A 26645-nucleotide genomic window follows, 5' to 3' on the forward strand; every position below is an offset into this window, starting at 1 on the left:
TTCTAGCATGTATCTTTGTTGAATAAATAAAATAAGGATTACCTACCCATTTTGTCAAAAGTAGCAAAACTAAATATCTATAGCTATCACTATCTGTTTCATAATTTTGCATTCCATCTATAGCTATCACTATCCGTTTCTTATATGCAGTCTGAAGTTTGAAAAGTTTTGCCTACCAGAAAAAACCAGTTTTAAAACTAAGATTAAAACAAGCAGCAGTGATTCCGCCTGTTAAAGTATCCGCTAGGCAGGAAGCCGTTAGGAGAAAAACTTGGGCATGTTGAAGGCTAGTCTTATTTTTATTTTTGTTTTTTAATGAAGTTTCTAAGGTAGACAAAAGTTCTAAAGCTCAAGATAGCATAGGAACTACCCTTTTTTAGTCTTTTCCTAAGCAAATAGTAAGATACGAAAAGGTTGGTGCATTTGGACACAATACATAGAATTTTTGGGCATACGGGAAATATCCCTTCTACTTTTCCTGGTTCATCCTTGTACTTTATCTCATGGTCTGCAAAGGCTTGTGTAAAACTTCATGTTTGATGTCGTACATTGGAGGGATCAACACCGTAGAATATTGGCAGCACTGTTTTTTCTACATCATTCTTCTTCGCGCCTTCGAGAAGCTCCGAGAGGTCATCCAATTCCCTCTCCGACCGTGCCAGCTTTGAGTGACAACATATATATGAGCGTCCGAACAGGTTCCATGCATCTTTTCTAACATTTTCAATCGTCCCCGGTTGAACTGGATACGTGGACGTGTGCGATACCTACGCCTACTCTTAGACATCTCAACACTCAGAAGGAGTTCATATAGAATATCTCGATGAAGCTCGGAAAGTGAAAATGCTCTTTGTCGTCCCCAAATTTCCCTTCTGCGATTCAGCTTTTTGAACACTTCGTCCCATGGGTCTTTCAATCTTGCTTTATATCGCATTACAAGACTGCTGGCTTCATTGTCCAATGGGACTTCGAAGCTCTGGGATGGATAATCGTACAGCTTATGTAGCGGCATTAGCCATTCGATGGATGGTTTATGCCACTCAAACACTTCGTCCCGTAGGGCACTGAAGCTTGTGGATGGAGCATCGGACGTCATTGAAAGTTTAGGTGGCCGGAATCGCCGAAACTCAGCACAGAAAAATAATTTCAGATGATTTGCTGCAAAAGCTACATGTTAATATATAGGCGAATGCCGACATCACCGCATGGTTCCGATTTCTCTCCATTGATTAAAAAATTCTTTTACTTATGTATTTACATAATTAGGTCAGACGAAGCTTCCTAGATGCCTAATTAATTAACTAAACCAATTTTAGTGCAAAAGCATGGAACCAATCCTCTCAATTGCTTAGAAAATTCTTTTATTTATTTTTTCAGTCAAAATTATGTAAGACGTAGCTTCCCAGATGCTTAATTAATTAATCAATCAAATGACTAAACAACTAAACAAGCAGGTATGAATCTATAGAAAACGTGTATCAGTGGAAGACGTGTTATATATTTTTGGCATTACGTTCCGGTTTGCCTTTGGAGTCGCATGTGCTTTTGGGGTTGCTGAACTGGTATGGAATTTCGTCTCTAGGTCTGAATTTAGAGTCGGTTCCAATTTAGGTTCACCTGTATCTCCATTAGATACATCCGTATTGGATTCTTCTCCAATCTGAGGTGCTGGAGCTTGTAAAGATTCAGGAAAAAGGGACTCGACAACTTTCTTAGTAAGATCAGATGAAACTGTTGGGTCCATCTTGTACTTGGCAACTGCAATAGCAGAGACCTGGCTTTGGTCAGTGGTCAGTCCCTCATTCAGTCATATTACAATATTTTCTTACCAGTACAACAGCACAGAAGAACCATCCTATGTTTGGTTAAGGAAAAAAATATGGAAGATAAACTATTATGTAGAATTTTTTCATTACTTATTTAATTGTTTTGATTCCAAGTGATAAGAGAGAAAATAAAAAATTCAGGCTTGAAGAAGCCAACAGATAAGTTCGGTAAAATCTTCAGAACAAAACAAGCAGCTTGTAACCAATGTTTCTTCATTTCATTTATTGTCTAATTCCTGAGAGATTTCTACTCAAGCGTATGACCCAAGCACATAAACACTGACTGCTGTATTTATATGCAAATGAGAAATCTTCCCCAAAAAAATCTGATAATCTAGAAAGACATGTGTTTATATTTTGAGCCACCCAGGGACTGGACGGCCAGAGGGAGCTCAAATTTACCGTGTTAGATATACATAATTGTATACATTCTCTCTGAAATGAGACTTCCAAATCAAAAGTAGCTCAGTTATTTTATATAGCCACACATCAGCATTAGCTATGGGCAGATATGAATGTTGGGCCCTCAAGCATCCAAGCAAACTATTTTCCAACAAAGGAATACCCACAAAAGCATAGACTAGACACTACAGCAGGCATCCACATATACTAAATCTCAAAAGGTATATACACTATATAAACAATTCACCATCATCACTGACCTATTTCTTTCAGCATTCTGGTCATTCGACCTGAAGCAATAGATTGATCAACTTCTAGTAAGCATTTTGTGCAACCTACACCTCCAAAATCCAGTGGTGCATACTTGTGGCGTGACATAATGCACCCACAATGGAGTGGCTGCATAAGGAAACCAATTATTAGTTTCTTTCAAAAAAATATTGATGATAGAATGAAAGACACAGAGTTTTATGTCCTTATCTGAATCAACCTAATAGAATTTGTATTGATTCACAAACAGATGTCCTAAACAAAATGAAAAAGATAAAATTATACTAAAAACAAAAAGAAGACTTACCTTCGCACAAACAGCAGAGTCTCTCCAGCCTTCCGCTTCCATGTGAAAAGTTTCACAAAATATACCATTCACATAAGCAAAACTAAATTTGCAAAGGATATGGTAACTGACCATTTACCAAAACCTATGAGGAATAAATGGATAATTTATCACATTTGCACTTTCAAACTTCACCATATTGAAAATTAAAACCACACTACAGTAATTAAAAAAGTTTACACTCGAGACCTAGCATTTATGTCCCAGGAAGATCACAGGGGAAAATTGCTATGCATTAGATACTTTCTTAAGTATGGCCTCACATAATAAGGAATTGCGTTGGATGGGCTAGAGGTACAGTTTGGGAACTTCTTTACCAATGATCAACCTATGTCCCTTCTAAGGTAAGATATTTCTTTGACTATGGTTTCATGCAAGCAATTAATTAGCACCAATTTGAGCTAAGGACTTCTGTTAGAATTAACTACCTTGTGCGGATTCATGACAGTAGGTCCCAATTATTGCTAAGATTGCAAGGGCCAAGTATAAGAGAATAAAAACCCAAGGATAAACCAAATTTGAACTTTAATCGTCAGTTACTTTTTTTCAATGCTCAGAGCTGTTTAACACAATGACATTGTGGCCGATATACGAGTCCCAATATGAAAGCTCGGCACTTAAATAAAATCAACCATAAGACTGAAAACCCTATGTCACAGCATACAAGTGCTCGGGAGCATATCACAATTTTCTTAACAGAACATGCTGAGAATTGGAAAATAAAAAGAACGGTTAAATCAAATTATTCAAACCAAGTTAAGCATGCTGTATTTATTTAAACTTCTCTATGGCAACATTTAATACAAATAATAAGTTTCCTACTTCAATCATACGCCTCCCTTTTTTCCTATGTACATATAACAAAGTAAACTGCTTAAAGTTCACTGGACCTGTCAACTACTAAATGTCATGAAGTTGGTTCCATGCAAGCAACTCATATGCTATTGCAATTTGGTTGAGGAAGTGATTTGAATTAACTTGCTCTTATATTGCAGGACCCTGCAAAGATACTTATCACTCCCGAGGCACGTAGATTTAGTCAATACACTTCGGGGTCTTCTTTACCCAGAAAGAGTGTGGGAAATATCCTGGCAAATACATCTTTTATCAACAACTAACATTCCCAAGAATGGATCATGAAGTACGAGGTCAAAAACAAAGTGCTATGACCAGAGATTCGTCTCAAAAATCCAAAATATACCCTGCGCCTGGAAGGAAGACTGAGAATGTGTCTTCAGATTTAATTCATTCTTGTGAGACCAAGAACCTTGTCCCAATTGCTTTTATGATTGATTTTTTTGGGTTACAGAATAATCTAAAAGATGGTGGAAGACCAAAGAGGTATCTCAACACTGTTTCTGTTCCACGAAACACAAGTTATGTATTTCAACCCAGTAAATCCTTATGAAGAGCGAGCAGTTGCTGCACTTAATTGTGCCTTCCAGATAGTTACCTAAGTTCATTACCGTTCTCTTAAATCTCTTTCATATATCATGCAGATTCCAAGTTATACATAAAAGGGGAAGTGTGGTCCTCAAATCAATTATTTACAGAGGCATTGTTGTTGAAGTCTTCAACGGAGAAGACCTTTATACTTAGAGAGATCTACCATCAAATTATTTAGACCTTTCCCAATGAAACATCTTACAGAACTTCTAGAGAGGGCATTTACTTTCAAGACAACTCAAACCATGTGGGTTGGTTTCTCCTTTGGATTGATTTGTGGTGATGATCACAAGACAAAACACAGTTGATTTTAGATAGTAGGTCATGATTTATGTAATCATGATCTTATTATACCAGTAATCTTGTACTTTGAAAAGGTAAAACTGTCTTCAAATCACCTTACTTGGCTTTACTAGTGTAGATCAGAAAAGAAAAAATTTACATAATACCACTAGGTGGCTCTGTGTTGTTAGTCATTACTAGCGAGTCATGCATCTCACCTTAAATTTGTTTAACACGAACTCAAGGAATGTTGGAGGACTAAGATATACTGTAATTTACGGGATTTATCAAAGCAACAAATTAAGAAAAGCACACATTATTTTGAATGTTTTGCAGAAAGTCATACCATAATCTTCTACCTAACTCAAATATTCACATATAAGATTGTTTAGGTTGCACAGAGAGGAACCAACTCTTTGTTGAATCACTGGATTGCTTTCGGGGAAAGAATCCTCTGCTCCATTCAAAATAAGAAAACAAACTTCTAAGGCAGCCTCCATGCCATGGAGCTTTGGATAGAAAAGGAAGCCTCCTTGCATGTAGACCGTCTAGTATTTAGCCTTAAGGCTGTGAGCCTCGAAGCTAATAGCAGTTGTACATTGAGTAGGATTTATAATGAAACGTATAAACTTATCTCAAGACAAATAGACTTAATCAAAGGCCCTTCTTAACCATTACATGATAGTGTAAGCAACTATCCATATTTTAATTTGATCTCTTCATTTTTATACTAAATGGGTGAAGTCGTAACTAGAAATCTTCATACTTTGACTCAATCTCTACATTTTTATACACCAATCTCAACTAGAATCTTAACGGATTGCATTCTGTTTTCAGTCCCTCCATTAAAACCAATAGCATAAATTAACACAAACAGATGAACAACCGTACCAAATTAAAACCAAAAGACAAATCAACTGCAGCATCAAATCATAATCAACCCAAAACCACACAAAGAACCACAATATCAATTCAATCAGAAAAACAAAACAAAACATTTACATACAGCAACACAATCCTTTAAAGCAAAAACGAAAACAAAAAAACCCAATTCAATTCAATCAAAACAGACCAATATCATCACAAAATTAAAAACGTAAAAAGAAAACTGGGCTGACCCGCATTTCTTGCAGAGCTGGGCCAAAGACCCATCCTTGAGCTCCCAGCCATTAACGAACTGATCACTCTCGGCCTTGCAGGAAAAGCACGAAGCTTTGGCGGCCATTGAAGCCAAGAAGCAAAGACAGTGACGGAGGCAGAGAGTATAAATGTGTGTGGGTCAAAGCCATTTCGAACTTTCCTAATTTGCGATGGCTCACAAATTGGGAATTAGGGTTTTGGGGGGTTGGTGAATCGAATTGGATTTTGAACTGGGGATGAAAGTGGGGGGATGAATCTGATGGGCGAGATTGAAAAAGTAGGAGAATTTTGATGGTTTCCAAAGTGGGTCAGGTTCGTCGTTTTCAGAACAACCTGCCTTTTATACTCGCAACTTTCCCTCTTCTTTTCTTTTTCGTCAAATTCAGATAGGGTCGCCACATTTGAACCCATAAGTTTTTGAATATTATATAATTTCAAAATTTAATCATATAAAAGATACAAAAATCCAAAATCACAAATCAAAACAAAAATTTACCAATTACGTGAAAGGGTTCTTTGATCCGCAATGAAAAATAACAAAGGAAAATAATATGTGTTACTTATTATTGATTATGCAATGTGCAATGTTCGGATCTAGCTTGAATGTGTATAAAACAAGATCGATTATATTAAGTCTCAAAAGCTTCACTGAGTCATTGATGAGAGGCTGATTAAATATCAATTGATAGTTTAAGAGGTAAAGAAATTAAATTTAAACAAGAAACAAGTATTTAAGGTCTGAAGATTTGTCGATCCAATTTTTCAGAGCAACTAGAAATGGTTAAGATGAGACCAATTACGATAAGACTTGAGATTGCCCCAGTGGGATGCCGACCAAAATTTAAATTGAAACTTATATCTGGAAAACAATTTGGTACAAAAAAGAGCATACCTGTCAGGCGAGAGGTTTACTTCAATTTATGGCAGAAATATGGGCAAAACTTTTCAGAATCCCTGCAAGATAAGAACAATTAATTAAGGGTCTTTTCCCGTATACCCAAAAAGCCTTGGTATTTTTCTCAACTGCCCAACACTTTGGTATTACACTGTTGTTGATAGAAAAAGACTAACAGGGATGGTTTTATCAAACAAATGTCTTTTGTATCCTATGTTGACCTTTGGATTCTTCTACAGTTCTATTCAACAAAAAGGAACAGCTTTTAAAACGTCAAAACAAAAACAAGACTAGCCTTCAACATGCCACATTTCGCCTAACGACTCCTTGTCTAAGCGGCTACTCACAGGGCGGAATCACTGCTGCTTGTCCTAATTTTTTCTGTTTTAAAACTGATTCTTTCAGGTGAACAGTAAAGTTTTAGAACCTTAGATTTCCATGGGATGCATGCATTTTAAATAGTAAACTATGAATGACAATTAACATGATAGAAATGAACTGATAATAACGAACTGATAATAACTATATTGGTTAAAGAAGTGGGTGAACAACCATCTGAATTTATTCAAATATACATATAGTTAAAACATTCAGAACCTCATTCTCAGGTAAACAGCAAAAGATGTTTAGCTATTCATAAGAATGAGAACAGTTACTTACTTGTAATGAAAGCACACTACTTCACACCTAGACAGGAAGGGAAGCACACTGCTATACTATTTGAGAGAAAATTCTTCTGCTCAATTCAAACTGATTTTCTATCTCGAATATTGAACTGTTTAGTCCTTCTTCGAATATCTAATTGATATCGAAGTCTTCGAATATCTTCTAAGAGAAGCTAAAGCTCCTTATATAGGGAGCGGAACTCAAAATACAATTCAAAACACTAAAATGTACAGAACAACTCCGTGAGCTCCTACTTTTCTGAGTGCTCCTGCTGGTGGAGGTCAGTCGGGGAAAAGCAAAAGGTGAGAAGTGAAGTGTTTTTTACTTGTCCTTTTCCTTTTTGAAAAGGAAAAAGCAAAAGTAGCTTTAGAAAAGTCTAAAAGTCTACAGTTGCTATTTTGGTGCTGATTCTTCACTTGTAGCTTCACATGTTCTCGTCTGTTTCAGAATGGTGGCCAAAGACACTGCCTGGGCCATGCGAGTTTTTGTTGCATTGTCCTCGACGTCTGTATCAACATACATTTTGTAGTGGTTGTCATTTTCAATTCTTTCCACCCATTGCATGCATGCCATCGTCGAGTCTATCTCTTTTCTGGTGAGAGATAAGAATAGGTCACTGCTGACTACGTCAGGATGATCGTAAGCAGTGATAATGGTTTTTTCTCCTGCTGCCAGGAAGGTATTGTTGAAATCTTCAGAGATGATCTTTTTGATGTATTCTAGGGCCATGGCCTTCATCCAGGGGATGCTTGAATTAGTTTGACCATTGTACCCAACACAGGCTGGTTGAAGATATTTCCTTTGAATAATTCTCACATAATGATATGGAGAAATATACTCAACCTCACCGTTTGCCTTCTGGATCCATTCTGGAGGAGTGGATCTGAACATCAGACGAAGCATACAGTCATTCTTTCTGATGTTTTTGACTGTGTTGACAATAATAGGCGGCAAACCTTTTAGATCATCATTAGTTTTAGTCCACAGATTATGGACAAAACCATTTTCAACAAGCCAAAGCTTGTGTTCTTGGGGATGTTCACTCTGAACATTTACCAGGTATCTTCCAACATATGGTCTTTCTATAATGAAGAGGGTTGGAGGAACTCGATCTTCTGAATTGTGACTTCCTATCAGACTGTGGAATTCATGCCAGTCTGACTCATTGAGTGCCATGATTGGAACCCTAGCACTTTCTGGGCTTTCAAGGAAGTGAATTTTTTCTTTTCTTACAGCACTCTACTGTGTATGCATTTCTTCGAACTGTGGTCTGGCATTCTCATAAAGTTCTTCAGCTAGTGCAAAGAGTGCCGGGAACATTAGACCACTGCTTTTTTCCTGAAAGGCAAATAGGAGATTATCCAGGATTGCCTTCTGGTGATAAGCTAGTCTCCTGCCAGTTCTGAACACAGGAGTATCAAAAGTTCTTAATTCATAATTAAAAACATTTAAAACTCCACTTGGAGTTGGTCTGCTTTTTGGCAAAGAAGCAGCCATCAACGGTCTTGATGAGCCTTTACCGTCTGCCGTTTGAGACGGGCTAGCCAATCCTTTACCCTGGAATTGATCAGTTGAGGCCAAGCCTTTCGAGCTTAGCAGAAACCTTTTAAGGATTTTTTCTTTGGGATCCTCTTCAGGTTCAGGTTCTTTCCCAGCTCTTCTGCTTCTGGGATTACGACCTTCGTCGTCTTCTTTGTGGCCGAACATTACCATTTCTTTGGTCAATGCGTCTGGAAGATGGTTCTTGTTTCCTGCAATTAATTCAACAGTATAATCATATTGGTTAAGAAACAATTGCCAGTTAGCTAATCTTCCTCTATCAGCAGCTTTGTCTAATTTGAAAATTTTGAAATTCTTTACTCTGGCACAATCGGTGCGGACAGTAAAGGGTTTTCCAAGAAAAGCTGGAGAATTTAAAATTGTTTTCTTGACAGCCAAGATTTCTTTTTTCCCTTTGGGATAATTCAGTTCTGCAGGGCTGAACTTGCCGCTACAAAATTTGCAGATCTTTTCAATATTAGTTCCAAGCGCTTTCGCTAGAACTACACCGGACCAGTAATTATCACTCGCATCTGTCTGGAGGATAATTTCATCATCTTCCTCTGGTTGCTGTAGAGGAGGGAGGTTTTTGCAGAGATTTTTTATCTGCTTCACGATCTTTTCATCATCTTCTGTGAAGTTCCATTTTCTTTTGGAACTTGTCTTAGGAGATAACATTGCTGTTAACCCTGAGATTTTAGGGATGAAATCTCTCCCATAATTTATGACACCAAGGAATCTCTCTAGACTCTTAGCATCAGGGATTCTATCTGGGAATTTCCAGATTTTCTCAAGAATGTGAGGTTGGAGTTTTATCACTCCATTCTTGAAGTTTATTCCTAGGAAATCAACTTCATCGAGGATAAAGAAGATTTTCTTCTCACCTAGGATAATTCCATGCTGAACTATCAGATTTACTACCTCATGGAGGTGTTTCATGTGTTCTTCTCTGTTTTTGGAGAAGACCAGAATGTCATCTATATAGACGACGCAGAACTCCGCAACATGTTTGAAGATGTTGTCCATCTTTCTCTGGAAGATTGAGGGAGCTTGCTTTAGACCAAAAGGCATTACCAGCCATTCGTAATGACCTTGAGGTGTTCCAAATGCAGTGAGAGGTACACTCTCAGGATGCATTTTGACCTGCCAGAAACCCGACTTTGCATCGAATTTCGAAAAGACTTTAGCTCCTCTGAGTTGGTTAATTAATACTCTTACTTGAGCAATTTGATAACCGTTTTTGACAGTCTTCTTGTTGACATCTCTGTAGTCAATCACCATTCTAGCTTTTCCTCATAGATTTTCTGCATGATTTCTCACGTAGAATGCTGGAGCATGATGAGGGCTAGTGGAGGGTTGAATTAATCTCTTGTTCAGGAGATCTTCAATATCATTTCTGAATTCTTTCTGATCTTCCTCTTTGTATTGAGGAATGGCTTTGACATGACAGATGGCATTCATGTCATGTAATCTTAATTCACAGACCACTGGGTCTTTTTCCCAAAACTTCTGAGGATCTACGTCGATATTTTGCTCGAGTAGTTTCTTGATTTTTTCAAGAGTGGGAATTTTCTGAGACTCAAGCTTGTTCTGAAAGTGCTTAAGGTTATGCTCATGGATGAAACTAGCTTCTTCATCTTCACTAGTTTCTTCTTCTTCTTCTTCAGAAGATTCTTCAACAAGTAATTCTTCTTGTTGCTTGATTTGGAGTATAGGCTCAAATTTGGGCTTGTAGGGGGTAAGATCACCACTATTCTGTTGCGATCTCTGATACTGAGTAGTAAAACTAGAACCTACTACACTTATTGCTTGTGTAAGTCGGTCTGCCCAGAACACCCGTTCTCCTTTTCTGAAGCCTATCGCTTCTTTATCCTGAATGAATCTTTGTAGGAGAATAAAATCATTTCCCAACAAGAAATCAGACCCTTGGCCTTCAGACTGCCAAACATTCTGGATGATAAATGTTCCTCCACCAATGGTGATATGAACATTTTTTGCTACTTTTTTCATGGTGAGATGGCTTCCATCAAATGTAACACCAGTAGCAGATTTTTTCTTATCTTCTTTCCAGAGTTCATCTGGAATTGCAAATCTCTTTGCAACAGTAAATCCCGATCCATTATCTACAAAGGCATGTAGATGATATTTTTTGTGATCAGGAAATTTTAGTCCAATCTCTATGTAGTTGCTGTATCTACTAGTAGAGACGACCTTCGATTGTTGAAGCTCATTTTCCTGAGCTTGTTCCTTTGGAATGAATGGTTTGCATTCTTCTGGAACAATTTCTGGTGTTTCAACCAGTTCAATATCTTCATCGATTTTTTCTGCACCGATGATTTCTTCCTTTATTTTTTAGGAAGATGGTTCCATGATTTCTTGGAACAGAGCTTCTACTTCTTTCTCTTTTTTCTCAGAGAAATATTCTTCATATTCTTGTTCAACCAATTGGCTGACAAGGCCATTCTTGGTTTTCCTTCTTGCTTCAGCTATGAAGCATTCTTTGTGATAAGTCTTCTTAGACTCTTCACAAAACATAGGGAGACCATTCTTTTCGTGACATAAGCAGTAGTCACAAACGAATGTACCAGGGTTCACCTGATAAGAAGACATGAAAGATTCTGTCTTACTTTCTTCCCAATTTTTGATTCTCAAAATATTCATTTGTCTGGATTCGAAGTACTCTACTTCAGAATCTATCTCAGACTCAGATGAAGTTTCTTCTTCAGACCAGGCAGAATAAACTAACCTGTCGTCATCTTCATCATCAGAATAGACTATCTCATAGCCTTTCATGTTCGCAGTTTCTACTATTTGCTCATATTCTGCAAAGAGAGCTTTAGTAGATCTTTTACCATTTTCCGGGCATTCATTGGCATAGTGCCCTTCAGCTTTACATAGCCAACATCTGCAAGCTTTCTTGCTTGGTTGCTTATGCTGATGAGTATTCTTCTTTTTCTTGAAGAATTTCTTTTTAGGATCTTCATCCTGCTGCTTCTTGTAATTGGAACTTCTCTTGAATTTCCAATCTCTTTTCTGATTACTCTTTTTGAATTTTTTAGAGTAATAATTTTTTTTCTTCTTTCTGTGGAATTTGGATTCATGACATCCCCAGTTTGTGGGCATATCTAGTATTCCATAACAGAAATTTTCAACTCCTTTGAGTTGTTTCTTAGCCATCTTAGATCTAAGATTGGCTTTGCATTGCTCCTTCAGTAATTGCCGGATTCTGTCGGCAATTCCTCCAACTGAAAATCTTTCAATTGGTTTCTCAGCTATGCTTTCTCTCACAGCTATTCTCCATGGTTCAGGGAGTTTTATGTGCAACAGATTAACTAGATCAGTATTCTCTAGTTCACCAATTGTACAGTAATATTCTTGAAACTCATTCAAGTATTCTTCGAAATATCTCATGTCACAGATTTTGAGAGCATAGATATTCGATTTTGCCGTTTCTTTGGCTTTTTCACTCAGATTTGAAAGATCTCCACAGAACTGATCGTACAGGGGTACTGCAAAATCATACGGAGACTTCAAATTTTTTATCTCTTCAAGCCAGTCTCTTCCTCTGGTAGTTTCTTTGAAGGATAGCTAGTACTTTTTTGCTACTCCGGTAAGAGTAGTTTCATAGTACACCTGCAAATCTGGTCCTTCAAATTTGCCAAGGGTAAGTGCAGAAGCCATCATCAGGCTATCTACCCATTGGTCAATGGTTTTTCTTTTATCTAGACTCTTGTCTAGATTTAACCAGATGTCATAGTTCGTGATAGGAACTCTAGGCAGATTGTCCTCCGGGACAAATCTTTGGGAATTTCTTTCCCCTTTTTTACCCGTGGGCGCTTTCTGAAATGGGAGTTTTGTTTCCCTTTTTTCTCTGCTAATGAAAGTTCTGGAGCTTTCTCCATCTTCCATTTCCATATCTTGATAAGGAAAGACTTTTCTCGTCTTTCTGATGTTGAATTCTTTCATTTCCGCGATTAGTGTTTCTAATCGTTTAGGACTTTCGCAATTCTCAGCTTCTTCATAGAGTTCATAGAGCCTCTCAGCTCTGAACATATTGACTGGTCTGTTCAGATCAGCTTCCAGATCTTCTTCTGATATTGGCCCTTCAATGGTGGGTTTTGTACCACTGACACTAGCTTCTCTAGTGCTGTAGCTTCTTCTCAGAAGGTTGTTGTTTATCCTGAAACTTTCAGGACAGACATCACTTTTTTTGTGATTGTCAAAGTTGAGGTTGATTTCTCCAGTTTTTCTACTCTCGTAGATTTTTGCTTTTGCACTTTCTGCTGGTAGCTTCGGACCGGATAATTTCCATTTAATAGGAAAAGTTACTTCATTCCAAGCAACCTTGTGAATCTGCTGTGAATGGTTCTTCTGGCTGGTGAGGAACCCAGTAGTGAGACCAGGGATGTTGGAGATCCTTGTCTTTGGCTCTACTGTGGTGCTCATCAGTTTATAGTATATTATGTATACTATCGCCAATTCTTGCATATCTTCTTTCATTGATATGCCATCTGTCTTGACTCTCAGTCGGAGACAGTGGGCTGCATCCTTCAGGCTGGTTGAGAAGTTGGGGAAGCAGTTGAAATATGCTACTTGGTTGCACAGTGATGCTTCTAGAGTCCCCAGCAAACTAGCTTGAAAGTCTGTCAGTCTGTTGTCTTGCAGGACACATAGGACTGAGCAGTTGATGTCTTCTCTTGCCAAAAGCTTTATGCCGACTTGGATTGCTCCAATATGCATAAATTGATACTTCTTTGCTTGTGCTCTGGCAACTTCAGCTGGAGTGATCATCAAGAGATCTGTCTCTCCTGCTGTTGAGGGGGTTGTAAATTCAAGTAATTTGAAATGATGGCTGTCCATCAGGTCAAATGTTCCCCTTTTGTAGATCTGTTTGAAATCTAGCTTTGGAATTGAGGCGTTTTTTTACCTCTTGCTCGATTTCATTGTATTCAAATTCTTCAGAATTTAGGAGTTGTACTCCTTTCTTTTTCCCGAAGATGCTCATCATCTTGACATCTCGAGTATCTTTCGGCTTTTCATACCGAATACTAGTAGAACTAGTTGGTGGTTCCAGAAAAATCATGTTTGGAACAAGATTTGAATCTGGTTTTTCTAATGGTTTGAACCCATTAGCCTTCTTTTTTACTGTAGGCACTTTCTTGTCCTTCAGTATATTTTTCATAGAATCCAGCGTTTTTTGCTGTTCATTGATTTTTCTACTGACGACTGTCAGCTTTTCTTCTTCCGTTTTTGGAAGTTCCTTGATATAATCCAGTTTGTTGTCCAATCTTTCCAATTGGTGGATTATAGCAGGTAATTTTTCTAGATGAGTTTGACATCTAGATAATTCTAGTAACAGCTTCTGATATTTCTCATCAGAAGATTTCAGTAGAGAATTTATTTTCTCTAATAACAATTCTGACATTGTCCCCATTAAGGAGGGGTTCTCCTTTGAGCTATTTTACAAGCTCTGATACCAGTGATGTGCGGATCTAACCAATGCTCAAATAATCAAGAGGTTTTTGTTCCTCTTCCAGAACATATAGGAGATTATCAATCTCTTCTTCTATTTTATAGATTCTAGTCTGAAGTCTATAAATGATATCCCAGTAGTTGAGAGATTCTCTATTAAGATTATCCCTATAGGCTTTCAATTTTCTCAATTTTTCTCTCTTTTTGCAACTCTTTGCTAGTATTTTTGCATATAGCAATCAATTCAAGTCTGTCTACAATCGATATTATGAATAGTAGTACGCACTGTTTACCTTTGAATTTAGAGGATGACTGTTAACTCTGTATATATATTCAAATAAAACTCTGATGGGCCCACCACGTTTCTAAAACCTTTATATAAACAATGAAATAGACAGCAAAACTATATGAAAGAGACAATAACTAATTATTATAATGCATATGCAGACTCTGACAAACAAAGATAGCAAAGAGAATTGCTAGAGGAAGGAAGAAAAGGGTACTAATGGTAGGGATCTTGAAAAGATGGGTAGGTAGGAAAGAAAACAAGGAAAGTTTGTGTAAGAGGGAACAAAACTAAGACACTGGGGTGTATGGGAAGTATTTTCACGGATTCGGGGTGTATGAGCATTAACCCATTAATTAAGATAACACTTGAGATTGGCCAATGTGGGATGCCGTTCAAAAATTTATTTCAGACCTTTTTTTTTTTTTTGAAAAGTGATTTCATTGAATCAATTAACGAGAACTACTCTCATTTCAAAAGACACCCCTTATAATGTCGGGAGCTTGTACAAACTATGATTGGCTATCACTACATCTCAGTGCATGAGAAGCTTACAAGTGCAACCGTGTTTGCTTCTCGCTGTACATGAGTAACCTGAAAACCAGGATTCCCCTGAAGCATGCTTGTAATGACGTCAATCAATAGGCGCATGGTCGATAAGTCTTGGTCTTCCTACTGGAAGGCTTGAACTAAAAGAGCACAGTCGCTCTCAAACGTAATCTCTGTGTATTGTAAAGTCATCGCTAGCCTTAAGCCTTCCTTTAGTGCAAGCAGCTCGGCGTGAAAAGGGAAGGTAAGTAGTGCATGAGGGCGAGATGTACCAGCAAAAAACTCACCCTCACTGTTCCGCAATACACACCCAACTCCTCCACGTCTAGTTGAAGCTATATACGCTCCATCACAGTTCATCTTAAACTGTCCTGCCCTAGGTTTAACCCACTTAACTCCTTGTCTGCAACGTACTACTGGACTAGCATTGCTCCTCTTGAAATCTTCATACCAGCCAAGAGTAATCAGGAAAGTTTCTGAAGCATGCTTACTCTTTTGTTCCCATACTTGGCTATTACGATTTTTCCAAATTCCCCAAAGTAGCATAAGTGTCTTATTCACTTCTTACTTATTTAATCTAGGAAGTGTATCCAATAAGCCTTCATGCATAGATGCAGTACCATTCACTGACCATTGTAAGCCGGCCTTTGACCAAATATCACTTGCATAAGGACAATTAATAAACAAGTGTAAACTATCCTCCAAATCATGGCTACACAAAACACATCCTGTATCACCATCATAGCCTTTCCAGCTTAAATTCCATCTTATAGGAAGAATATTTGCTGCAATTCGCCATGCATTCAAGGCCACCTTACTCGGTACTTTTGCACTCCATATAGTCTTCCAGACCACCTTTAAAGGTCAGTAGGTGGTTGAGGGGATAAGATTAGCCCCAAAGCAGCCAAATCTCTTGCTACATAATATGCACTGTTTGTAGTGAAGACACCCTTCTTGTTGAAATGCCATATCTGCCGATCTATAGCTGCATTTCTACTCAATGGAATGCTCAAAAGGAAGTCAATGTCTGCTTGAGTAAAGTACCTGGTCAATAACTGCACGTCCCAGCTCCAAGTAACATTGTCAATAAGCTCTTACACATATTTAGGAGCATCGTGAGGAGGAGGAGAAGAAGGGTATCTAGGATATTTATCCAGAATCCAGTTATGGTTCCAAATCTCAATAGTTGACCCATCACCAACCTGCCGTCTCAACCCTTGTAGCAGCACTTGTTGAGCTTCCAATATACTGTGCATGAAAAATGAAGGTGCAGCTCCCAACTCAGCTGTGTCATACTCTCCAGCATAAATAGCTTTGTACAATTTAGCTACTAAGGAATCAGGATTCTGTAATAGCCTCCAGCTCTGCTTTGCCAACATAGCCAAATTAAACCAATGTAAAGTTTTAAATCCTATTCCTCCATCTTGTTTCGGGACATACAACCGATCCTAAGAACGCCAATGAATCTTATTTTTTTTCTTCAGAATCACCCCACAATAAACCAGCACATAATTGATGTAGATCATCACAAAAACCCACAGGGAGTTTATAGCAGTTCATCACATACATGGGGACCGATTGTCCTACTGCTTTAATTAAAATTTCCTTACCAGCTCCATTATGTAATAAGACCTCCAGCTCACTACCTTTTTCGCAAGCTTTTCTTTTAAGTAAGAGAAAGCAGCAGGTTTATTCTTCCCCACATGGGTCGGCAACCCCAAGTATCTATCATGCTTTTCTACTCGTTGTACCCTAAGTATAGCAGCCAGAGATTCTTGTCGTTCAAGCTCCATATGTTTACTAAACGCAACAATGCTCTTTTGCAAATTAACACGCTGACCAAATGCAATTTCATAAGTATGGAGAATATTCTTGAATTGTTGGCATTCCTCTTCATCTGCATGTCTAAACAAGAAGCCGTCGTTGACAAATAAGAGGTGATGTATGGTGGGCGCTGTCGGAGTTATTCTGATGCCTTTTAACCATTGCTGGTTCACAAAGTGCTCAACAAGAGATTATAAACCCTCCGCACAAAGAATGAACAAATAGGGTGAGAGTGGATCACCTTGTCTGATGCCCCTGGTTGGCCTTACATACCCTCTTACTTCTCCGTTTACCAGGAATGAATAGCTAACAGTTTGAGTACCAGCCATCACCACTTCCACCCATTCTTCAGCAAACCCCAATTTCAAAAGCATACTCTTTAAGAAGCGCCACTCAAGCCGATCATAGGCTTTACTAATATCCAACTTTAATGAAAAGTGTTCCTCACTACCCCTTCTACTAGTGTGCATAAAGTGTGCTACTTCTGTCGCCACGTACTAGGGTATTATTAGATATCAATCAACCCGGTACAAATGCACTCTACAAGAGAGAAATCACAACTCCTAAAATTCTCTTTAGCCTGCTAGCTAACACCTTTGAGCAAATTCGATACAAGACATTACAAAGTCCAATTGATCTCAGCTCAGCCATTTCTTGAGCAGTTTGATAATAAAAAAGAGCAGTTTGATAATAAAAAAGAGCACATCGGAGAGGCGAGAGCTTTGCTTCAATTTATGGGAGAAATTGAAGAGCAAAACATTTCCATGCTCCTGAATCCTCAATAGCTTCAACGAGGAAGGTTTGGGTGACTCAACTTTGGTCTTTCAACTTGGCAGTATTTATATCGGCCAACGCGATACATTATCTTTATTACATGTATATTGAAATATCTTTTACATCTAAAGGCTAATGGATATTAATAGGTTAGAGCTGTATTCCATAATAATCTAAAAGGTTCGAAAAATCGCTAGGCGCTAGTCAGGCGGTGGCCTGGGGAGGAGCGCCCAGGCAGTTTTGTATTTTCAAATTTTTATTTATTTTTATATCATATATATATAGCCTAATATGAATACTTATTATAACATATAAATAATAAGATATTCTATAAAATTATATTTTATTCCAAATTCCCGTGCCCACAAACATGACCATTCTCCATTCTCCATTCTCCGACAACTTGATTGAATATTTATATAATTAGTATAGGAAACAGGGAAGCCTTCCACGCCACCTAACATGTTAAAAGTTCAAACATCTAATTGATTATATGCAGCCACTTGCCCATCTATCCTATCTCTCTCGACAAACAGCAGCCACCCCTCTCTCTCTCTCTCTCTCTCTCTCTCTCTCTCTCTCGACAAACAGCCATGTTCATTATGATCTTTTCTTCCTCTCTTGCGCAAAACCAATAGCCACCACTCTCCAATCTCTCATATTTCTCTTCATTGTTCAATCACCTCGTGAATAAAATTTACAAAAACAAGGTTTCAATTCTCAGATTTCAAGATCTTGATTTAAGGTGAAGTTGGGGGTGGCTTGGGGGGAAGCTACGGTGGCTCGAGGAGAGCAGAGGGAGTCTGAGGCCGAGATAAAGAGGTGGAGCAGAGACGCGGTGGGTTGGTGGGGAGAGCGAATAGGAGTTGTGGGGATCGAATGGTTTAGGCGTTTAGCAGATTAGGTCTGGACTCGCCCAATTTTGCTTTTACTTGGCATGGATCTGATCTGACTATATAGCTAGCCGAACCTAGCTAGCCCTTCACATGTTTCTACTTGTCTGGTCGATTTGGGTTTCGGTGTAGTGAAAAAAGAAAGAAAAACAAATTGAAACCTACCCAGCCGCCCAGACGGACGTCCAGGCCACCTAGGCGGCCGCCTAAATCCATTCCACCTAAGAGCTCCATTTAGCTAATACTCGCCTCGGTCTCCCGCCGCCCAGTGCCTAGGCGGCCTGGGCTGCCGTTTTTTAGAACACTACTCTTTCGACTGGGCAGTATTTATATCGGCCAACTCGATACATTATCTTTGTTACATTTATATTGAAATATCTTTTACATCTAAAGGCAGATGGATATTTATAGGTTAGAGCTGTATTCCATAATAATCTAAAAGTGAGATGATGTGTGTTAACATTAAAAATAATGAAAATACCAAATAGGTCAAATTTCAAAACATTTGCCCATTTAGACTAGTCGTTATTGTCAAATAGTAAATTATAATATGACAATCAGTATAAAATGGGGTTTTGATTACTGATAGTGAGGTTCTCTCTCCGCGAGAAAACCCTAAAGGCCGGCGTTCCGATCTGAGAAATCATCCTTGTCCGGCGGCGCTCGGACGCATGGGCTAGCCTCTGACCTCGGCGTCGTCATGGGGTCTGTTGTCGGATGGGTATTGATGGCTATTGCTCTTGGTCCATCAGATGGGGTTTGCTCTGGGCTTGTCAGTGGTTCTGGCTAAGATGGTGAGAGGCGGTGATCGTGCTAACAAGTCTGGCGAGCGAACCCTAATGACGGCTCCACCGGTCTTACTCGATGGCGGTGTGAGGTGAGAGGGCCTAGATTAGGGTTGGTCTTCTCTGTGGTGGCGTGGGTTGGGGCGGCATGGCCCTTGCGGTTTGGGTCTCAGGCGGTGAGTGCTAGTGGCGGTGTAGGTCATGGTGGGGCGAATTGAGGCGGGTGCAGGTCGTGGAGGACGGAGCGGCTTGTTGTTACATACGACGGGGACGTAGGCGTAGAAGGACTGGACCGGACCAGGCTGATGGGCCTTGGGTTGACCTTTGCTTTGGTGGGCTTTGAGTTTCTGGGCTGGGGTTCTACCCTAGTCCAATAGCTTCTAATTTGGGCTAGGGTTTAGGCTTTTGGCCCAAACCTATGTTTTTAGATTTTTGTCTAATTATAATAAGTTTCTTGTATTAGGAACCTGACAAGTGTAGTTTGGCTTGTCTATTCGCTATGTTTTTTCATAGCTTTTAAGTTAGCGATAAGTTCAAATATAGTTGGTCTATCCTATGTACCACTGGGGCTCCTCCACGAATCCTTGTTCTGGCCATTGTCATGTGTCAGCAAATGGGTATGCAATGGCCTTCTTGGCATGCGCTATTATCAATGGAATTACCATTATTTCAAAATTTATATATATATATATGATAATCAGTATTACACACATATAAAGAATTGTAAAATGTTTTATTTTACCACCTAGAGGCCCTAGTAAACTAGAAATCCTACGTAAGAATGTCTTGGACATTCGTGTTCCTCAAATAACGAAATAACCTAACACTACCAGAGATTAAACCGAACTAGGTCCAATTCAAAATTCAATTTATTCATAAACTCACAGGACCTTCCTACGCAAAAAGGGCGTCCTCGCGATGCCAACAAACATTAAGTCTCTGCTTCATCCTCTTCAAGAACCGGAGCACGCTTCAATGTACGCTTCTTAATTTCTTGGTTTCTTCAAGCCCGCTGAGACCAGCTTCACCTTTCAAGGCTTGACATCTTCGGCCTTAGGTTTATTCTTGCTACCTACCGACCCCTCCCTCCCCCCCCCCCCCCCCCCCCAGCTTCCTCTTCTTTGTCGGTGACACCACCAAAGGTCCTTCAAGTTGAGGCAGCTCTAAATTGGGTTCAAAATCTAAATGAATTGGTACATAAAAAGAACTCACCAATTGTTTGGATCACTTGCTGCAAGTGACAAAGGCCAGAGACACCGGCCTTTGTCCCCAAAAATATTGGAGACATCTGGACTAAGTTTAACAGCCATTGTCTGAGGGTTTGAGCCCAAAGATTCGACCTGAACTTCAAGTACTTACGCTAATAGTCCCATAATGGTGAAGAGAAGGGGAGTAGGTGCATAAGTGAATAGACTGGGAGCTCAAGCTTGATTTACTAGCTCTCTCAGGCGCTTTCTTTGAACCAACTAACACTGCCGGTAAATCCTGCATTGCTGAAACATCCAGTGGCTGTGGGTTGATACGTGAAGGACTCGTAGTGCTGTTGTATCTACCATTCTTAATTTCAATCTTTTAAAAAATTTATATCTATAAATAGAATAGAAAATTATTTTCATTAAACCCATGACACAATTCACCTTTGCAACTTCATTTTTCGCCCTACATTTTTAATATAAAATTAGATATGTTAACACTTAATATTGACTTTACTACGTTTAGTAAACCCCTCTGTTATAGAGACTTTGTTCAGACAATAATTATCTAGAATAATAAGTATTATTAAATCATATTTCAAGAACTGTTAATGACTCAATATACTAGTATTCACCTTAAAGTATTATAAGTCATTATGTCGTAATGTTGGTTTAACATTTTAATTTTAAATATGGTAGATAAATGATGAAATAAACATCTCTTAAAGTTTCATTTCAAAATTTCATGTTTTTCTCTAAATTTCCACCATTTTTCTCGAATATTTACCAATATCAATATTTCCTCGAAAAAGGGGCTTTGCTTCCCTTTACAATATGAAGAAAGAAATAAGGATCGAAGTTTAGACCACTCACAGTAGTTCTACCTATAGAAAAGATCATGAAAGAGGCGATCAGAATGGTACTCGAATTCATTTATGATCCTGCCAGAACAGTAGAATCTCTTCTCAAGTCGCTATAGAGCTATACCAACCTCCTTATCCATATGAAGTGGATCAATTAGAGTTCCCAAGACCAGAGCATAGGGTCTTTCCCTATATCCATTGAAATTTTCATTTTTCGGACTGTCGATATTTCCTCGATATTCGATATTTTGGTCATTGAGCATAATTGTGAATGCCCTTTCCTTTTCCTGTGATGCCCCGGAAATTCGTATTTTATTTTCCGAGGATTTTCCGGAATTTAAATTGTGGGTATCGGATGGTTTCGTGGCTCGTGGATAGAGCGGAAGTGTTTCGGGCGAATAATTATTCAGGAAGCGTCGTTTTAGGGGGGCGCAAGGGTTGACTTTTTATTCATTGGAATTCTCCAAAAATTTCCTTCACGAAAGTTGTAGAGCGCGTCGATACAAGTTCGTAGACATGTGGAACGCGAGAATCGGAGTTCGTATGAGGAAGTTATGGCCATTGGAAGAAGTTTCCATTTTGGTATAAATAGAAGTTTCCCAAGTCGGAAATTTACTATTTTTCATTTGGTTTCCATTTCCGGAAATTGATATCTCTCTCTCTTCTCTCTCGGCTGCACCTTCAGAAACCAAAATATCTGACTGACCCGACCCAGACCAGGCCGACCCGACCCGACTTTTCCGGTGAACTGCGGCGGTCTCCGGCGACGAAACTTTCTAGATAGGATCGTCTCCTCCTTCTGGTCGTCCCTCTGGTGTCCTCTAGAGCCGATTCTCCTCTACGGCGGCGCTGCAAGGCGGCGCAGTTGAGTGTTTTCGGACCCGATCGGTTCTCCGATCTCCGATGTCGGCGGGGCTTCAAGTTGAGCTTGGGGAGCTCAGAGCAGCCTCCTTGATCGATCCTTGGTGGTTGTTTGGATCGATTCACGTAAAACTTGGTTCAACTCAGATTGGATTACTGTTCACGGCTTGTGAGGTAGTTTTCGACCCTTTATGCTTGTTTTCTGACTTCAAGCTAGTTATGAAAGTTCACAAGCATGCTTAGATGAAGAACTTTGATGTTGGGAGTTTTGTGAAATATTGAATTTTGGCCGGCGGCGGTGCGCCACTGCCTGTGTTGGCGTTCCGGCGGTGTTCCGGCCATGTAGGGAACTGTTTTTGGTATTATATATGTTCTACTCGTTGATACGAGCGTTTCGATATATAATATGCAAATTTTGGAGTTCGAATGGATTTGTTATGATTTTTACGGTTTCATACCGGTTGATTTATTGATCCGTGAGGATTTGAGCATCCGATCGACTTGTGATTTTGACATATTGATCGTATAAGTATTTCGGGGACATTGGGTGGTCTCGGATGTAGTTTCGCCTCATTTGGCGTCACCTTGGGAATTTTTGTTCGATTTAGGGTTTCGAACGTTATTCCTTATGATTCGTTGACTGAATCAGAGTTTTAATTCCTTAGGTACGTGACGAGGTATTCTTTGGACAGCTATTTTGGGTGGTTTAGCTGCTTTGTTCTGTATTGAAGACGCAGCGGGAGTTTCGAGGTGAGTAATCTCACGATATTCATTCACGAACGGGTTTACCATATTGTCTTGGAGTTATGGGATTAACTGTGACTATAGTGGTATTAGTGGCATTCCTGAGTGGATGATCATGTATATATATATTTGCGTGATATATATATATATATATATATATATTGGTGGAATCTGTGTGATGAGTTGGATGATTGTTATCTGGGTGATGACTGATGAAATTGTGTATTAAGTTGTGATTGTAGGATATCATGTGTTGAGATACCATGGGTCTAATATGACCGTCTTAACTGAGATTTAAGATATGGTAGTTTGTGTAGGAATATCTGTGTGATGAATTGATGATATCAGTATGATGAATCTTTGTGATGATTGTCATGAAAAGCTTGTGTAGAAATATCTGTGTGATGAATATGTGCGATGATCGTTATCTATGTGATGATCGGCGATATCTGTGTGATGAATATGTGTGAGGATCGCTATCTGTGTGATGACCGGCGATATCTGTGTGATGAATCTGTGTGATGACCGGCGATATCTGTGTGATGATTAATTGGATGATCGTTATCTGTGTGATGATTAGTTAGATGATCGCTATTTGTGTGATGACCGGCGATATCTGTCTGATGATTAGTTAGATGATCGCTATCTGTGTGATGACCGGCGAGGTCTGTGTGATGATTAGTTAGATGATCGCTATCCGTGTGATGACCGGCGATATCTGTGTGATGATTAGTTGGATGATCGCTATCTGTGTGATGACCGGCGATATCTGTGTGATGATTAGTTGGATGATCGCTATCTGTGTGATGACCGGCAATATCTGTGTGATGATTAGTTAGATGATCGCTATCTCTGTGATGACCAGCGATATATGTGTGATGATTAGTTAGATGATCGCTATTTATGTGATGACCAGCAATATCTGTGTGATGATCAGTAGGTTGATGGCTATCTGTGTGATGATCAGTAAGATGATAGCTATCTATGTGATGATCAGTGTGATGATAGCTCGGTAATGGAGCTGAATTGTTATTAAATTAACAAAGATCGAGAGGACCGCTGTGATGGTCGGGGCTACCTACAGACGTCAGAGTGTGGGATTACGATGATTACTATGATTTGAATTGCTTGACTTAGTGTGACCTCCTGAACTAAATTATATGCAGGGGTTATCATGAATTGTTTTGTTTGTTTTGAATGGTGATTGCCTTGTTTTCTTCTTGATTTGATTGATTGTTGGTTTGATTTATCTTGAACACCATTGTGGTGACGATTGTGCTCTGTGTGAGGATAGGAAGTTGATTCATTGTTTTCACCTTGATGTCATGGTGATGACAAGGTTTCCAGTGGGAAGGAAATGAGTGTGATCCTTGTGACTCACCGTTGTGCGTCAAGGGATTTTCAAACATTATCTAAGGAGGTTTTGTTTGATGGGGAATTTGTGTAATGAGATGCTAGGTTGAGAATCTGAGCATGTAGTTTAGTCATGAGTTGACCTACGTAAGCATGAGATGGAAGAGTGAAGCAGATGGCTGTAGGTGTGAGATGTATGCTTATCGTTGTTTAAGTTGGGTGACTTAAGAAATGTGTTTTGCTTTGTGGTTTTGAGTTTACTCATACGGGCTTGCAAAAGCTTACCGGGTTTGTTGTGTGGCAACCCGGTACACCATTCCAAAGGTGTAAGGGTTATTTCTGCAGGTCAGGTTGATCGTGGCTGATGCTGAGGTAGCGTGCTTGCAGCTTAACGGTAAGAAGTCAATTTTGTGACTTTACCGTTATAAAGACTTCCGCTTGTAGTGAGCTCTGAGGAGCATTTACGTTTTATTTTGTTGTTGACAATTTAATTCGTAAGCTCGTGCATTATGTGACTCTGTGGAGCGTCTCAATATTGAAATTGTGGGTTCAGGGCATCAATATGTACTTGGGTTAAAAGGGAATAAGTTTCTAAGTATTTTGTATTGATGGCTGAACGTTTCACGCATATATAATTATGGGGTTATATATCGATTTTTATTGTGTATAAAATCAGGGGCGTGACATTTCCTTTCTTTCCACTATTCCAGTCTTGTGCTGCCACGTGGCATCATATCTTCCTATTCTCTCTCAACCAATGACTCAAAAATTGATAATTTTGCTGAATTATCGGCGAAATTTTCGTTTTTTTGAGACTGATATTTTGGAGGCCTACCAACATTATTTCGTGCGATATTTTTAGAGTTTCACGATATATCCCGATATTTTTGGAAATGTGCGATATTTCCAAAATTTTAGGGAATATTCGCAAATATTCCTCAAATAAAATAAAGGCAAAACTTGACAAAGGCGAACCTGTCCCTTCCGATATCAAGTCAAAAAACACCCCAACCAACTCGACTGGGGTTAATTTTAGTTCTTGTGTACTTTTTTTTATATTAGTACGCTTTTTGATGGAATAGATTGCTAATTCCTTTGGATAATTAATTTAAACCTCTAACTTCTAAGATATAATTTCTAGCAATTAGAGATTTTTAGTTTTTTGACTCTAACATTCCTAAATACTTTTGCCATGTTGTAGTAATATTAATTAATTTGTATTTAGTGATTGAATAGTTTTACAACTTTATAAAATTTCTAATTAGAATTATTTATTCTAAAAGTACCAAATATTATACGAGCGACATCAAACATTTACTCTAAATTACTATAATTCACTATGAATTGAAGTAGCTTCACCATTTGTTTTTTTTTTTTTCCAATATAATAGATAATTGATCAAATAAGTAGTTCACAAAGTTTCACTTAAAATTTCAATGATTTTCTCCCAATTTCAGTCAATTCTTTGAAAATTTATCGATATCAAAATTTTCATTTGCTGGACCATCGATATTTCCTCGATACTCAATATTTTGGTCATTGCTCTCAACCACACAGCGCTGCACCCATTTTTCTTCGTACTTCTCTCTTTCACCACGAGACCATATAATTCATTCCGTTCCTTCTCTCTAGAATACCAGCCGACCCACCCATCTATTCATTCTCTCTCCTCATTCCTCTAGACCAAAAACACGGCAGCCTCTCATCCTTTCTTCCCCTTACCACCAAGACCACCATCTCTCTCTCTCCTCTCATCTATTCTTCACTATATATAGCTCAATCAAATTCCATCATTTCGTCAAGGATTCGGGTTTAGGTCCAAGAGAGAGTATAATTCCAATCTTGTCATGCTCACTTTTTAGTGTTGGTCTCTCCCTCTTATCTTAACTCTCCTTACTTTAATTTCTTGTAATTGATGAATTTCATTGTGGGTATGTTGGTGGATTGTGAGTAGTTTTTTATTTGGGTCTAGGGCTTGGAGCCCTAGCAATTTTTACCATGTAATGACATTAATTTTTGGTGCTTAATGAAAGAGTGTTGTGGTTTTTTGTTCATGACTTTGCGTAATTTTCGATGAAAATTTGTTATAGAAATTAGCCAATTTTATGACTAGTTTCTTGTCTTTATATGAAATTCATTTAATTAGTGGCTTAATTTTATGAATGAGCATGTTGTCATGAGCAAATTGTTAATCTTTGAAATTGAACTTAATGCCATTATATGCATGTTAGGAACC

The 26645-nt window shown here is 38.7% G+C and overlaps 1 protein-coding gene across 2 annotated transcripts; it reads right to left on the reverse strand.

Moving 5' to 3' along the window:
• Positions 1-285: 285 nt before the first annotated feature.
• Positions 286-6078, reverse strand: LOC112202238 (B3 domain-containing transcription repressor VAL2). 2 transcript variants are annotated; one of them, XM_024343192.2, is made up of 4 exons: positions 5691-6078; positions 2806-2887; positions 2489-2627; positions 286-1758 (listed from the first exon to the last, which is right to left on the reverse strand). In XM_024343192.2, exons 1-4 carry the CDS (start codon positions 5795-5797, stop codon positions 1463-1465), a joined length of 624 nt encoding a protein of 207 aa, XP_024198960.1. In that variant the 5' UTR covers positions 5798-6078; the 3' UTR covers positions 286-1462. The 2 variants fall into 2 exon arrangements, with proteins under 2 accessions (XP_024198960.1, XP_040375713.1); XM_040519779.1 differs by having other exon boundaries at positions 2806-2929.
• Positions 6079-26645: the final 20567 nt, after the last annotated feature.

The sequence above is a fragment of the Rosa chinensis genome, chromosome 5, assembly GCF_002994745.2.
Source record: "Rosa chinensis cultivar Old Blush chromosome 5, RchiOBHm-V2, whole genome shotgun sequence".
Lineage (NCBI taxonomy): Eukaryota > Viridiplantae > Streptophyta > Magnoliopsida > Rosales > Rosaceae > Rosa > Rosa chinensis.